General features: G+C 41.8%; 1 protein-coding gene across 1 annotated transcript in view; it reads right to left on the reverse strand.

The window, feature by feature from the left end:
• The window catches only part of cep126 (centrosomal protein 126), a 59,011-nt gene continuing 41,613 nt past the window's right edge, over positions 1-17,398 (reverse strand). The window contains exons 11-13 of the mRNA XM_060923403.1: positions 12,153-12,217; positions 8,605-8,651; positions 1-271 (exon numbers count right to left, since the gene is read on the reverse strand). Coding sequence (XP_060779386.1) covers positions 124-271; positions 8,605-8,651; positions 12,153-12,217 — 260 coding nt within the window. The 3' untranslated portion in view covers positions 1-123. The remainder of the gene's footprint in view (positions 272-8,604; positions 8,652-12,152; positions 12,218-17,398) is intronic.

The raw sequence follows: 17,398 nt of genomic DNA on the forward strand, positions 1-17,398 counted from the left end.
TTCGAACCAATTTTTTATTGATCGGTGAACTTTACAACCTCTTTGAGCATATCACACACAGAAAACCCAGGATTTTATGATGTAGTTTTTGTTAGACTAGCACTTTAAAGTGCTGTAATTGTGCTATAGTGTCCATGCAGACCTGTAGTGTCTCTGATCCCTGCTGGACCACCCACCATGCTGTCCCAAGAAGAGAAGGATGGAGAGGTGTGGGGGTGGTTTTGGGGACACCATCAGGAGGTCAATACAGCACTGAAGTGTTTGTCTCAGCCTTTCAAGGGACAAAAATGCAGCTCTAATTTCACCCACTACACCCAGCATTAATGAAACACTTAAGGACTAAAAACCACCAACACTGAGCTCAGTGTTTATGCACAATCTTGTGACCTTCTACTTATCACTTACTGATGTATCACACATATCCAGTGTGTGGATATATTGTGAAATTTGCTACATTTCATTTTATAAATATGCAAACTATGTTGGCATGTTGTATGCTGTTGAATACATGTTAAATATTCTGCATATTTATTTACCAAATAAAACCATCGTGATTTGGGGTTTAATGTTTTTGTTGCTGCTTTGCGGTTGTCTCATCTCATCTCATTATCTCTAGCCACTTTATCCTGTTCTACAGGGTCGCAGGCAAGCTGGAGCCTATCCCAGCTGACTACGGGCGAAAGGCGGGGTACACCCTGGACAAGTCGCCAGGTCATCACAGGGCTGACACATAGACACAGACAACCATTCACACCTACGGTCAATTTAGAGTCGCCAGTTAACCTAACCTGCATGTCTTTGGACTGTGGGGGAAACCGGAGCACCCGGAGGAAACCCACGCGGACACAGGGAGAACATGCAAACTCCGCACAGAAAGGCCCTCGCCGGCCACGGGGCTCGAACCCGGACCTTCTTGCTGTGAGGCGACAGCGCTAACCACTACACCACCATGCCGCCCGCTTTTAGCCCAGGAGTAATAGGGTTATACCCGGAACAAATTAGTAACAAGCTGAAAATTTCAGAATATGTTCAGAATACCTTTAGGAATAACATACTAAAAGTCCCCGGGAATCCCCCTTGTGCTCTCTGAGAAATTCAAGATGGCGTCCAAAATGGCCACCAAATGGAGATCTGCCCATATCTCAGGCCCAAAACAAAATATTAATGCAATTAAAAGGTCAGAATATATGTTTTGTAGGGTAGGAGAGTAAATTCCAACATGTGTGTATTAATTACATTGTGTATTAACATTATATAATAACAATGTACACATTATTATAACAGTATATTTGTGTATAGTGTGGATCCATTGGTTACTCGTTCACTCCGTATCATCCTATTCTGTTCACAAAACAACAAACACAATTACTAGGGGTCGGAGCACTTATTTTCATTAATATTAATTAAAGTAAATTGGTGGTGTAAAATGAAAAATGGCATGTTAAAAGGTCATGCTGAGTTCAGTCATTTTTAAAAGGTCATGCTGAGTTTAGTCATTTTTTGTCCGAACACACTGGCATTGCTAGTAGTAAAGACTGGCGCTAGAAACTCAAAGATTAATTTTTTTCCACCCTTAAACAAGCTTGAATAAATTCCCTACTTCATTGATGGTACAACAAAGGTCCAAGCATTACAACTGAGGCACTGAGAAGTGTTTAAGTCTACTCATTGTTTATAAGCAAGAGCTTTTATTGAGGCAGACCTTTTTGTCATGAAAGTCGCCGGAATGTTGAAGAAGTGTACTGAAACAGCTTGCCATTGTAGTTTTAGAAGATAGAGTTCTCAAATTTAATTTCCCTTTAATATTTTATCAAAGCTTAAAGATGCACTAAATATTAAGGAAATTGATGTCTAATTGTTGTCTTACATTATGTTCATGTATGTAGGTAGCCTACTAAGCTAATCTGTCAATCATGTCAACCATCAAATTCCATGTAATTTCCACATTAATGACCTTGTAATCTTGGTTAATTTTAATTTTAACAGTGTGACAATGGTGAATTTGCATTGCTTGTATGAGAGAACATATAATTTAACATTTTAATTACATTTATATTATGTTTTATCCCTGAGATATTGAAAAATCTCCAATCAGCGGCCATTTTGGATGCCATCTTGAATTTCTCAGAGAGCACAAGGTGGATTCCCGGGGACTTTTAGTATGTTATTCCTAAGGGTATTCTGAACATATTCTGAAAAATTCAGCTTGTTACTAATTTGTTCCGGGTTGGACTCAATTTTGAGCTAATGCTCTTGGGCTATTTGCAGTTGTTTTAAATTCAAATTCTCATAAGCAAGGTCCATGTAAGTTAGGCTAAAATCTGTGCAAGTAAAATAAATACACCAGGTTAGTTTTGTGCTACAAAGCCAGACAATGCACTAGCATTTAATTTTTTTTGTTTAATTAGGCACCTCACAATATTACAATTCCAAGAGAAGCAGTGGCATCTGAGCATGTGTGCCCTCTACAGGTCAGTAGACATGTCTCAGGTCTCAGATGAGAAACCATTAATTAAAACATGAATAATAGTACAACCCCAAATCAGAAAAAGTTGGGACAGTACATTGAAATTGAAATTAAAACTGAAAACAATGATCTGTAAATAATTTTTGCCCTGTATTGCACTCAAAACAATACAACAGCACATTATTTGATGTTTTACCTCATAAATTTTATTCCCCCCCCCCCCCCCCCCCAAAAAAAAAAAAAAAAACCAAAAACAAAACACATATCAATTTTGATTCTTGGAGGTCTTAAGGTGTGCAATAGTATGGGGTCATCACTATCATTTTTTTTTTTGTTTCGAAATTCACCACACATTCTCTATTGGGGACAGATGCGACAGGCACCCTCTTCTTCCGCAGCCATGCCTTTGTAATGTGTGCAGAATGCGGTTTTGTATTGTCTTGTTGAAATCTCCCTGGAAAAGATGTCATCTTGAAGGCAGTATATGTTGCTCCAAAATCTCAGTGTACTTTTCTGCATTAATGCTGCCATCACAGAAGTGTAAGTTACCTTTGCCGAGGGTACTGACACAACCCCATACCATGACAGACCCTGGCTTCTGGACTTCTTTCTTGGTAACAGTCTGGATGGTACCTTTTGTCTTTGGTCCAGAGCACATGGCATCCATTTCTTCCAAAAAAGACCTTGAATACTAATTTGTTTGACCACAATACACATTTCCACTGTGTGATGGTCCATCCCAGATGCTTCCAAACTCAGAGAGGTCAACGGCACTTCTGGACACGGTTAACATCCTTTTTGCACAATAAAGTTTTAACTGTCATTTGTGGATGTAACTCTGTATTGTAGAGCTTTACAAAGGTTTGCCAAAATAATCCCGAGCCGATGTGGTTATATCAGCTATACATGAATGACGTTTTTGATGAAGTGCTGTCTGAGGGATTGTAGATCGCAGGTGTTCAGCTTTAGCTTGCGCCCTTGTCCTTTATGCACCAAAATTCCATATAACATGAATAAATATTGGGTTGTTTATTTTTCACTCAAATCTTATTTCATGGAAAGTATTCAACACGTCTGTATTTTCATTCACCTAACCACACTTTTACATGAGTCCTACTTGACTTTTGTTTTTCCTAGATTGGTGTTCAAGTGTTTGAGTGTTTTGGTGGTGCAGAATGGCAGCTTGCTGTAAAGGCCAGATGTTAGCCACAGACAGGTTGTCTCAGATATCTTGTTCTAGTCTTCCTGAGCCAATCCCACTTGAGGGACTTTTTCAGTCTGGATGCTTTGTTTTCTGGATCTGCCACTAATAATGTTTATTTTGATACCTATTAACTGACATTAATCCCCTTTTTCACAAACTTGTGGCTCCAGCATTGTGCATAAATGACAATGCTACAGGAAGAACCTGCTGTGGGGAGTACAAAATACTTTTTTAGAACAGTGATTCTCAAAGTGGGGTTTGTAAAGCATAGAGGCACTTTGATAATGCATTTTTGATTCAATTTCAGCTACACAAAAATAGTGTTTGTAATTAACTTAATTATTCATGACATAATATTGCTGAATACTGAAATAGAACAGTTGAAGATGGGACAAAGACGATGTAACATTCTTCCAGCCTATCTGTCCAGTTTCAGTGAATCTGTACCCACTATAGCCTCAGCTTCCTGTTCTTGGAGCAGCTCTTGACCTGGGTCTTTAAAGGGGTTTCTGTGGATCTTTTTGAATGATTTACCAGGAAGAGAAGAGCAGGGAGGATTGCGAATTGAGTGGCTGTGGTTTATTTACACCTGATACTAAAATTTGTAGCGTCCTAGCGACCATTGCAAAGACGCATACAAAGAGCCCAAAAATGCCTACTTACCTGGGCATAAATGATACAATATTTATCTTGTAGTGTTTTGATCCCCAGATCTTTAACCTATCCACATATTAAAAAGTTGTACACCTCCGTGGCCTAGTGGTTAGCGTGTCCGCCTCTCGATCGGGAGATTGTGAGTTCTACTCACGGTCGGGTCATACCAAAGACCATCATAAAAATGGTGCAAGGCACGCTGCAATACAGATGCGAGTGGGGAGTCAAACTCTCGCGGTTACCAGAAGACTAGCCCCCCACTGTAACCCTAGCTATGTAATATAGGTGAGAGGCCGAGGGCTACGAAATGGAGATCGGCGCCACCATGAATGGTGCGGGAAGGACTTTGACACCTCTATGCTCTCCCAGGTTTTCATCTGTTTGTCCGTGTAGAACGGTCTGCAGCACCAGGTAGTTTGAAATGTCGGGGAACTCAACGGATGGATGATTTTCCAACTCGTAGGACAAATCCTTCTTTGTTAACATGTAAGGATCTATCCCATTACAAACAGCAACTTTCTGAAGGTATCTTGACTGGGCATTGATCTCTAAACTGCGAAAATAGTCGGAGACCGTTTCAATAGTTCTTCGCGTAACAGCAGCCAAATTGGTTTGCCTGACCACCACTTCATTCACCAGAAGTAAACGCGCAAGCAAAAGTCACTTTACTGAATACAACCTATAGAAACGAGATGACTCATTCACTAAGACCCACACCTAAACCAAAGGTTTAAGTAAGTGCTACACATACTTGTCACAAAGCTGCCAGTCAATCTGCAGTTGACGGAAATAAAAGAAACAGCAATAATCACAATAATAAAGAAAAAGCCAATAAGACCTAATTTCACAATTGGGACCGATCATGATTACCTCCTTTTACAGAAATGACCTGACAATTAGTCGATCCACATGTGATATTTACACATTTTACTTTTTTCCTCAGGGCGGCACGGTGGTGTAGTGGTTAGCGCTGTCGCCTCACAGCAAGAAGGTCCGGGTTTGAGCCCCGTGGCCAGCGAGGGCCTTTCTGTGCGGAGTTTGCATGTTGTCCGCGTGGGTTTCCTCCGGGTGCTCCAGTTTCCCCCACAATCCAAAGATATGCAGGTTAGGTTAACTGGTGACTCTAAATTGACCATGAATGTGAATGGTTGTCTGTGTCTCTGTGTCAGCCCTGTGATGACCTGGCGACTTGTCCAGGGTGTACCCCGCCTCTCGCCCGTAGTCAGCTGGGATAGGCTCCAGCTTGCCTGCGACCCTGTAGAACAGTACAAAGTGGCTAGAGATAATGAGATGAGACTTTTTTCCTCCACATTTTCACACGTAGTGCATGTGCTTTTTATTTTTCACGTTTTTTCCCCATGATCCATTCATTTTCATGTATTTTGTTTTTATACATAACTCTTTAACTTTCACATGATTTTTTTGAACGTATGAGTCATTTATTTACACTTAAAAAAAACAAAGCGTGATTCATTTATTTGCACGTGATTTTTTAATAAGTGAAATTTTAATAATTCATTTACCTTCATGTGATTTTATGACTACTTTAATTCTGCATGCAATTTTATACACACAAATTATTTATTTTACATGTTCATTTATTTCCACATGTGAACTTGAAAAATTGATTTGACACATTGATTTTCACTGTTAAAAAAATCCCACGATTCATATATGTTTTCACGTTTTTTTACACGGTTTATTTTTTATGTGATTTTAAAAAATGATTCATTTACTTTCACATGCTATTTTTTCATGATTTATTTTTCACAATTCATGATTGTGATTTTTAAAATTTTTTCCCATGTGATTAACTTATTTTCACATTAATTTATACATGTAGGACGTAAATTTATTTATTACATATTAATCACATGATGTTACACGTGTTTACATATGCCATTTCAGGGCAATACATGCTGAAATTAATTTACACAATTTTTTTTCCACATGTGAAATTTATATGTTTTTTGTAACAGGAGCCAAAAGGCTCTACTTTTACAAACTACTTGATTTAACCAATAAAACCCCCCAAAACAAAACATGGAAGAATCCTGTTGAAACACGTGCCTGCTCAAATCCCTAGGATTTTAAACATCACAAGAGGAAATATTGTAAAATCTCTCCTTGCCCAAACAGACAGGATAATGTGTGTGAGAAACAACCCCCCATCATTGAGTAAGATTAAGGCACAAAGTGCTGAAACCTGTTTAACAGGTGTGTTCAAGAAACACCAAAAGTTTCATCACCTTTCTAAGAAGGCAAGTCGCTACCAGATTGTTCCGCACTATGTAGCTTTCTTCGTCTTGCTACAAGTCAAGACAAGCTGACTGGAGGCAAGGCTCAAACGCATACAGGAAAGACAGATTAGCAGAACTGCACATGCAAGCAAAACTTTAACTTTCTTTTACTAAAGGCAAGGTGAATTTGAGGTCTTCTTGCCTCTTTTTTGTCCTTTTTGCATGGCTGGCCATGCACACACTAGCTGTTGTGCAAGTTAATTATTGAATTGCATGAACATCTCTCAGTAATGAAGTGCAAGTAGCGTGCGATGAAAACAAATAATTAGAAAACAGAAGCCATGAAATGCAATATAACTGTAAGGTGTATGAAGGTAGAGATTTCATCAAATTCAATTTCAATCATGACTGAAGATAAAGCTCTTGCTCCTCTGTAAAAGTTTGAATGCACCCTCAGTTTAGCTTTAAATACTATGTCATTACAGGCATTTAGCAGATGCTGTTATCCAGAGCGATGTACAACAAGGGGGTACATGACACGGTGCTCCTGGAGCAGAGAGGGTTAAGGGCCTTGCTCAAGGGCCCAACAGTGGCAGCTTGAACCCATCACCTTCAGATCAGTAACCCAGAGCCTTAACCATTGAGCCACCATACGCTGTTAGCGTTAGCATTTATAGGCACTATTTTTTGACAAAATTCCATTCCTGACATATGCAGAACTTTGTGATTATTACATTAATGGCATTTAGCAGACACTCTTATCCACAGCAATTTACAACATACCCACAGTTGGGGAGCAGGTGCCTTGCTCAAGGGTACTTGAGCCATTCCTGCTGGTCTAGGGAATTGAACCGGTGACCCCAAAGCTGCTTCTCTAGCCATTAGGCCATGGCTTCCCCGATTATGCATGTTGTTCCTCGCATTATAAATCAATTTGCTGTATAGACACTCCCTCTCCCACACACACTATGCTTAAAATCCTGTTTTACTTCACTGAGACCTATAATAACAAAGAAAACATTAATATTTGGATGCTGTGAGGACATGTCGAAATATATTTGGATTTAAATGATAAAAACGAGTTTTGCATTTTCTTTCGTTAATGGGATTAGGTGTAGGTGCAGATACAACAATATTAAACCTCTATATTAAATGGTTCATTGGAAACCTTCCATAAAGACAGTGTGTGTGGGCGTGAGGGATAGGATGGTTCTGTGGTTGTGTAAACTGAAGAGGGAGGGAACAGGTTGTGTATCAGGGTGGAACAGTGAGTTTACTGCTGGGTTTCACTCCCTGACCCTGTAGAGCAAGTGGAGTCAGTTTGCTCAGATTAATTTTACCTCAACGGTCATTTACTCACAAGTGTATCACTCCCATAAAACCTGTCCTGATTAAAGCAGCACTAACCATTATATTGTTACATAAGAATGACTCTGGGCAGCACAGTGGTGTAGTGCTTAGCGCTGTCGCTTCACAGCAAGAAGGTCCAGGTTCGAGCCCCGTGGCCGGCGAGGGCCTTTCTGTGCGGAGTTTGCATGTTCTCCCCGTGACATGCAGGTTAGGTTAACTGGTGACTCTAAATTGACCGTAGGTGTGAGTGTGAATGGTTGTCTGTGTCTATGTGTCGGCCCTGTGATGACCTGGCGACTTGTCCAGGGTGTACCCCGCCTTTTGCCCGTAGTCAGCTGGGATAGGCTCCAGCTTGCCTGCGACCCTGTAGAAGGATAAAGCGGCTAGAGATAATGAGATGAGATGAGATAAGAATGACTTCTTAGATTTTTACCCATTATTAATGTTCCGGGCATCAAAGTGTATCAAGTTATAGCTTTTAAACAGATATATTTTTGCATATAAATAAGTACAAAAATAAGATAAGATGGAAGAAGTGTGGTATCTGCAGTGCAAACTGACAGGAAGAGTGATAAAGTGCTTGTTAGTAAGGATTAAAAGGACAGGCTGGGGTAAAAGGGCATTCTGGGAGCTGAAGTCAGTAGTGTCGGTGTGGGCGGGTGCGGTTCTCAGCTGAGCTGTCAGGGTACCTGCGCTGGGTGGCACATGAACGCTTGCCAGGCTGGGGAGACTGGTTCTGCAGGAGAGAGAGAGAGAGAGAGAGAGCAAGAGAGAGAGATGGAAACAAGAGACAAAATGGAAGGTTTCATCACACCACAACAAGGAGGAAATACAATAACACACCTCTTTTATTAACAGCAATTCTTTTTAAGAAGCAACACATTTTTCCACTGATTTGAAAACCAAACAATTACATACACCACTCTCATTTTGCACAGAACTGTTCTGCACATAATGGAGTTAAAGGGATCCTCCAGCGGGTTTATTCTTGAACTTATTTTAAGTCAAAGTAGTCACAGATTTCAAAAATCAGACTTTCATTTTCGGAGACCAAATAGTTAATGAGAAAAATTAATTTTCTTTAAAAAGCCAGGTGAGGGGTGGCACAGTGGTGTAGTGATTAGCGCTGTCGCCTCATAGCAAGAAGGTCCGGGTTTGAGCCCCGTGGCCAGCGAGGGCCTTTCTGTGTGGAGTTTGCATGTTCTCCCCGTGTCCGCGTGGGTTTCCTCCGGGTGCTCCGGTTTCCCCCACAGTCCAAAGACATGCAGGTTAGGTTAACTGGTGACTCTAAATTGACCGTAGGTGTGAATGTGAGTGTGAATGGTTGTCTGTGTCTATGTGTCAGCCCTGTGATGACCTGGCGACTTGTCCAGGGTGTACCCCGCCTTTTGCCTGTAGTCAGCTGGGATAGGCTCCAGCTTGCCTGCGACCCTGTAGAACAGGATAAAGCGGCTAGAGATAATGAGATGAGATGAGATCTACATGGTGCTGGGCAGATTAACAGAGAGAGTGTGTGGCATCCCCCCTATTCAAATGAATGGAGTTTTGGGAGAAAAATGTAGTATCATGTCACACTGCGTGCCACACACTCTAAAGTCTCTGTTTTAAATCATGCTACACTCTCTGTTAATTCTCTGCTGCAAGTTGCGCCATGGGCGGCACAGTGGTGTAGTAGTTAGCACTGTTGCTTCACAGCAAGAAAGTTCTGGGTTTGAGCCTGGCGGCTGATGGCGGCCTTTCTGTGCGGAGTTTGCATGTTCTCCCCGTGTCTGTGTGGGTTTCCTCCAGGTGCTCTGTTTTCCCCCACAATCCAAAGACATGTAGGTTAGGTTAATTGGTGGCTCTAAATTGACTGTACACTGTAAAAAAAAATAGTTGAGAATACTTGAAATTTCAAGGCAACCGTCTGCATTAAGAATTTTATGTTTTGCCAATGATGCGCCCATGATAATCCAAAGTATGATAAAACTGTTATCTTTATTAAGAATTCTTAATTAAGTCAATTTTCAATTCCTCATTCTGCCAACATAGATTTCTCTTTTTGCTGAACAGTGGCATTCACAGTAGTGCAAAAAGGCAATTGAGGTTATCACAATTTTTTTTTTAGATTTTTTCACCTCTATTTGGATAGGACAGCGTAGAGACAGGAAATGAGCGGGAGAGACGGGGAGGGATCGGGAAATGGCCTCGGGTCGCAACCGAACCCGGGTCCCCGGATTTATGGTATGGCGCCTTATCCACCTGAGCCACGACGCCCCCGAGGTTATCACAATTTATCATTAAACTATACATGCCTTTTTTCATTGTTCTACACAATTACAAAACCCACGTCGTGGGTATGGCGTCGTGGCTCAGGTGGATAAGGCGCCATACCATAAATCTGGGGACCCGGGTTCAATTCCGACCCGAGGTCATTTCCCGATCCCTCCCCGTCCCTCTCTCCCGCTCATTTCCTGTCTCTACACTGTCCTATCCAAATAAAGGTGAAAAAAGCCCCCCAAAAAAGTCTGATAACCTCAATTGCCTTTTTGTACTACTGTGAATGCCACTGTTCAGCAAAAAGAGAAATCTATGTTGGCAGAATGAGGAATTGAAAATTGACTTAATTAAGAATTCTTAATAAAGATAACAGTTTTATCATAGTTTGGATTATCATGGGCACATCATTGGCAAAACATAAAATTCTTAATGCAGACTGTTGCCTTGAAATTTCAAGTATTCTCAACTATTCTTTTTTTACAGTGTAGGTGTGAATGGTTGTTTGTCTCTATGTGTCAGCCCTGCGATGATTTGGCGACTTGTTCAGGGTGTACCCTGCCTTTCGCCCGTAGTCCGCTGGGATAGGCTCCAGTTTGCCCATGACCCTGCACAGGATAAGTGATTACAGATAATGGATGGATGGAAGTTGAGCCATTTTAAACTGAGATTTTTCTTTGGAAAAAAAAGACAGAAAAACAACAAGAATGAGCGAACAGGTGCATCTATCCAAAAGCTGTATACAAGCACACTACACCGGTTCAGGTTGGATGTGTCAGAGTTGGAACGGTGTCAATATCTGTATCTGTTTAGTGCTCTACATATCCACTTGCGTGTTATTGTCTGTATTCAAATTTAAACCTAAAATGGCCGTGTCCTAAAATGGATCTTGTTTTGAATTAAATATGAACTTTAGCACGATGCCAACAGAAGCACGAGAAAAAAAAATCCCGGACATAGTAATGCCAGCAGTGTCAGCATTGTGTGTGTATTTTGGCTCTGACAGTTCCTCCACCTCAGCTACATCACTTGAATTCATAATTGGTCTCTATTGCTTTTTAATCTCGCTTGTGTAGTTCCATTTCTCAAAATATAAATGAACTAGCAGCATAATTTAAAGCACTGCTTTCAGCAGTGCTCTAAAGATGCGATAGCACTGCATGTTCATGTTAACAGATGTGGTTTTTGTTGTCTTACAAACTTCATCTCTAACTGCTTGCCCACATGAATGATTAGATTATTGCATTTTCTGTTCATTTCAAATCACGTATTTGCATTTGATTATATCTCTATAGCTCCATAATAAATGCCATAATTCTGTTAACAGCCATTGAAAATTATACATAGATAATTACAGTGTAGATTATTTCTTAGGCGGCATGGTGGTGTAGTGATTAGCACTGTCGCCTCATAGCAAGAAGGTCCTGGGTTCAAACCCAATAGCCAACGAGGGCCTTTCTGTGCAGAGTTTGCATGTTCTCTTTGTGTCTGCGTGGATTTGCTCTGGTTTCCCCCACAGTCCAAAGACATGCAGGTTAGGTTAATTGGTGGCTCTAAATTGACTGTAGGTGTGAATAGCTGTTTGTCTCTATGCGTCAGCCCTGCGATGACCTGGCGACTTGTCCAGGGTGTACCTCGCCCATAGTCAGCTGGGATAGGCTCCAGCTTGCTGGCAACCCTATACAGGATAAGCGGCTACAGATGATGAATGGATGGATTATTGCTTATGAAGACTGCTGACTCATCACTGTAAGGTTAACTCATGTACTGTAAACAATTTGAGTATCTCAAGTTCTTGTCACACCAGCAATATTATATCTGACTTCATGAGTTGTTGATTCCAGATGAGCAGCTTTTTTGTTCTGGAACCAAACACGCTTTTCCCAGCCTGCCAGCTCTTTTGCAGTGGAAATGTATGGAATGGTTCAAGATTAAGCACAAGCATGCCACCTTGACAGTTGAAAACTTTTGTAATACTCACATATACAGGGTCCAAGTTAACGATGCCCTTTAATGCTGGATTTCCTGCAGCCACATCTTGTACATCTGTTCATAACAAAAAGAGCTATAACAGTTAAATATTTAAATCTGTAGGTACTGTGACAATTACCTGATTAAAACCATACCACATGTTTATTATATTTTACTGTAGCTCTTAATCTAAAATTTTCAGGTGAAGCTGACCGCTATCGAACATGCAAATTGGAAAATACTATGTATGTGTATGTATGTATGTATGTATGTATGTATGTATGTAAAGTCAAGTTTATTTGTAGAGACATTGTTGCAAAGCAGCTTTACAGAAAATTAAAGACTAAACGTATGAGCTAATTTTATCCCGAACAAATGTATTTATCCCTGATGAGCAAGCCTGTGGCAACGGTGGCAAGGAAAAACTCTCTCAAATGACATGAGGAAGAAACCTTGAGAGGAACCAGGCTCAGACTCAAAAGGAAACCCGTCCTCATCTGGGATCTGGGTAATAACAGATAGCGTGATTATAAATAACTTACTTCTATAACTGTGTCCTATATAGTCACAAAGTATAACTGTGTAACCAAGAAATTCATTATAGTTTTAGCATATATATGTATAGACATACATACATACATACATACATACATACATACATACATCTATATAATAAGCGGCAAAGTTTGTTTGTCTTGAGCTAACGTCGCCATTTCTCGATGGATTTTAACCAAATTTGGCAAGTAGGTTGGGGGATAACCCGGAATTTTTCAGATATAAACAAAATTCATGTACGGGCCCCAGGGAGGTCCCTGGGGGGCACAACATCCACCCACCCCCTGCCTCAGTGCCTTTCACATTACATTTATCAACACAAACTCTTGACAGATCTTCACTAAACTTGGCACATAGGTACAGGAGATGGCCACAATTTGGCAGAACTCAGAAATTTCATATTTGGCCCCCAGGGGGGCCCCAATGGGCCCCTGGATGGTGGATGTTTGGATTTTTGTTCGTCTTGGGTTAACATCACCATTTCTCAACGGATCTTCAGCAAATTTGACATGGAAGTCCAGGGCAACCCAGAATTTTGCAAAACCCGGGCAATGCTGGGTAACCTGCTAGTACATACATAAAACATAGACACGAGTTTTTAAATGGGAAATATGCCACTTGTATTTTCGTATTTTATACGAACTACAACTCTGACATAAATCTCTATATGTCACTCGCGAGGAAATCGATGAATTGTTTTGATTAATTTGGGTACTTTTTGTTTGTGAATGTGTCTATATAATAAGACAATCACATGTTGGTTTGAAGATATGAAGTTTATCTTCTTGTGTTGAAGACCTTGCATTTTTCATACAAACTACATCGCGGATCTGAGTGACATATTTCTCAATATTTCACTCCGATGATGTCACTCCCAATTCTTTTGATTAACTCGCTTTTTTTTTTGTGTGTGGATGTGTTCATATAATATAAAGAACATTACACGGTGATGCGAAGATATGAAGTTTATCTTCTCGTGCTGAAAAATATATCACTTGTTTGCTTTGCTCACTCGTGAAACATACATTCACCACTTGAAGATAAACTTCATATCTTTGCACCACCATGTAATGTCATTTTATATATCTCATCTCATTATCTCTAGCCGCTTTATCCTGTTCTACAGGGTCGCAGGCAAGCTGGAGCCTATCCCAGCTGACTACGGGCGAAAGGCGGGGTACAACCTGGACAAGTCGCAGGTCATCACAGGGCTGACACACAGACACAGACAACCATTCACACTCACACCTACGGTCAATTTAGAGTCACCAGTTAACCTAACCTGCATGTCTTTGGACTGTGGGGGAAACCGGAGCACCCGGAGGAAACCCACGCAGACACGGGGAGAACATGCAAACTCCACACAGAAAGGCCCTTGCCAGCCACGGGGCTCGAACCCAGACCTTCTTGCTGTGAGGCGACAGCGCTAACCACTACACCACCGTGCCGCCCTCTGTGTAATGTCATTTTATATATCTCATCTCATCTCATTATCTCTAGCCGCTTTATCCTGTTCTACAGGGTCGCAGGCAAGCTGGAGCCTATCCCAGCTGACTACGGGCGAAAGGCGGGGTACACCCTGGACAAGTCGCCAGGTCATCACAGGGCTGACACATAGACACAGACAACCATTCACACTCACATTCACACCTACGGTCAATTTAGAGTCATCAGTTAACCTAACCTGCATGTCTTTGGACTGTGGGGGAAACCGGAGCACCCGGAGGAAACCCACGCGGACACGGGGAGAACTTGCAAACTCCGCACAGAAAGGCCCTCGCCGGCCACGGGGCTCGAATCCGGACCTTCTTGCTGTGAGGCAGTAGCATGATATATAGGCACAGTGGTGTAGTGGTTAGTGCTGTCGCCTCACAGCAAGAAGGTCTGGGTTCGAGCCCCGTGGCCGGGCGAGGGCCTTTCTGTGCAGAGTTTGCATGTTCTCCCCATGTCCGCGTGGGTTTCCTCCGGGTGCTCCGCTTTCCCCCACAGTCCAAAGACATGCAGGTTAGGTTAACTGGTGACTCTAAATTGACTGTAGGTGTGAATGTGAGTGTGAATGGTTGTCTGTGTCTATGTGTCAGCCCTGTGATGACCTGGCGACTTGTCCAGGGTGTACCCCGCCTTTCACCCATAGTCAGCTGGGATAGGCTCCAGCTTGCCTGCGACCCTGTAGAACAGGATAAAGCGGCTAGAGATAATGAGAATGATATATATATATATATATATATATATATACACACACACACTACTGTGCAAAAGTCTTAGGCACATGTAACGAAATGCTGTCGACCAAAAATGCCCTAAAAAATAATGAAATGAAATGTTTCAACATAAAAAAATAAATACTATAAACAGCAGTAAGCCAGGGCGGCACAGTGGTGTAGTGGTTAGCGCTGTCGCCTCACAGCAAGAAGGTCCGGGTTCGAGCCCCGTGGCCGGTGAGGGCCTTTCTGTGTGGAGTTTGCATGTTCTCCCTGTGTCCGTGTGGGTTTCCTCCGGCTGCTCCGGTTTCCCCCACAGTCCAAAGACATGCAGGTTAGGTTAACTGGTGGCTCTAAATTGACCGTAGGTGTGAGTGCGAATGGTTGTCTGTGTCTATGTGTCAGCCCTGTGATGACCTGGCGACTTGTCCAGGGTGTACCCCGCCTTTCGCCCGTAGTCAGCTGGGATAGGCTCCAGCTTGCCTGCGACCCTGTAGAACAGGATAAAGCGGCTAGAGATAATGAGATGAGATTTTATATATATATATATATATATATATATACACACACACACTGCTAACCACTGCACCGCCCCTTTGTTATTTAGTAAATATTTAATTCCTTCTTTGAATATTATTCTTTTTATTACGAATATGATTTAGTACTTGAATGAGCAGATTTTATGTTGTGTTTATTAGACAAGCACTTTAAATTTTCATTTAGGGTATAACTGATATTCTGATACATTTGAAAATAATACATGAAAGATGTAATAAATCACCACATGAAGTTACTCGCTACTTGAGTAGTCATTTTACGTGATTTTTTTTAAAAATCATCCTCAAGTAGTCTCATCTCATCTCATCTCATCTCATCTCATCTCATCTCATCTCATCTCTAGCCGTTTTATCCTGTTCTACAGACTTCGGCCGTCAGACTTTCTGTCGCATGTCCCAGACCCGGTGAAATGTAACTGAATTGTCTTGGCCAGCCCTAAAGGTCCCATCTGCATCTCATCATTGCTGAGGAGTGTGCTCCCATCACCCAGTCAAGCATCCAGCCAGAGCAGGTCATGATATATTTTTTACCATATTAACATGCCATTGTTGTGTGTTATGCCTGATGTAAAGACTCTCGTCTCTGCGAGCCTACCACACAGATTTAATACTTGTCATTTTTAGGGCATACCTAACAACATGTGTTTTCTTTCTCTCTCTCTTCCCCCCCCCCCAATCTGTCCCTCTGAGTTACATGTTGGTCCTGGGATTGAGATGCTGGCCTCTTCTGCCCCTCGGACCTGCTTGATCCATCCTGGTGCCCTATGTCTGGTTGGAGTTTTATCGCACCGCTCCTGTGAAGGACGGCCCCATGAGGACAGTTGAGGGTTATACCTGGAGGATGCTCTGGACTCTTACAGTAATGCTTTTATGGCTGAGGACTACAGTTGTCTTGCTAACTTTAGGACTGCAGTTATCATGAACAGTTCTGCACTCAAGTTTCCATCAATGAAGAGTTATAACATCAACGAAACTGTCCTCATGTTAAAACTGTTAATATTATTAGTCAGGCTGTCTGTTGTTGCCCAAATGAGGATGGGTTCCCTTTTGAGTCTGGTTCCTCTCGAGGTTTCTTCCTCATGTCGTCTGAGGGAGTTTTTCCTTGCCACCGTCGCCACAGGCTTGCTCATTGGGGATAGATTAGGGATAAAATTAGCTCATGTTTTAAGTCGTTCAAATTCTGTAAAGCTGCTTTGCGACAATGTTTATTGTTAAAAGTGCTATACAAATAAACTTGACTTGACTACAGGGTCGCAGGCAAGCTGGAGCCTATCCCAGCTGACTACGGGCGAAAGGCGGGGTACACCCTGGACAAGTCGCCAGGTCATCACAGGGCTGACACATAGACACAGACAACCATTCACACTCACATTCACACCTACGGTCAATTTAGAGTTACCAGTTAACCTAACCTGCATGTCTTTGGACTGTGGGGGAAACCAGAGCACCCGGAGGAAACCCACGTGGACACGGGGAGAACATGCAAACTCCGCACAGAAAGGCCATCACCGGCCACGGGGCTCGAACCCAGGACCTTCTTGCTGTGAGGCGACAGCGCTAACCACTACACCACCGTGCCACCCCTCCTCAAGTAGTTATTATGATAAATACTTTTACTTCTTCTTGAGTCATTATGAGTATAAAGTAACAATACTCCTACATGAGTAGTTTTTGCTTACTGTATCCACCTCTGCTTCCTAATGCCTACTCTGGAGCAGGAATTATAATGGTTACTGGAACTAGGAAGTAAAATTGAACTAAAAAAATGGTCCTCTGGTGGAAACATGTCTCATGTTCCTGAAAAGTTCCTATGGTGGAAATGCGGTTATTATAATAATGCCCCTTGTGTAGAAACCTGTCTCGACTGTCAATATGATCATTACTGCCCTGTCAGTTGGGCTTTTCATGTTATCATCTGATAATTCATTCTGCTATACTACTCT

The sequence above is a fragment of the Neoarius graeffei genome, chromosome 6 (genome assembly GCF_027579695.1).
Source record: "Neoarius graeffei isolate fNeoGra1 chromosome 6, fNeoGra1.pri, whole genome shotgun sequence".
Taxonomy (NCBI): domain Eukaryota; kingdom Metazoa; phylum Chordata; class Actinopteri; order Siluriformes; family Ariidae; genus Neoarius; species Neoarius graeffei.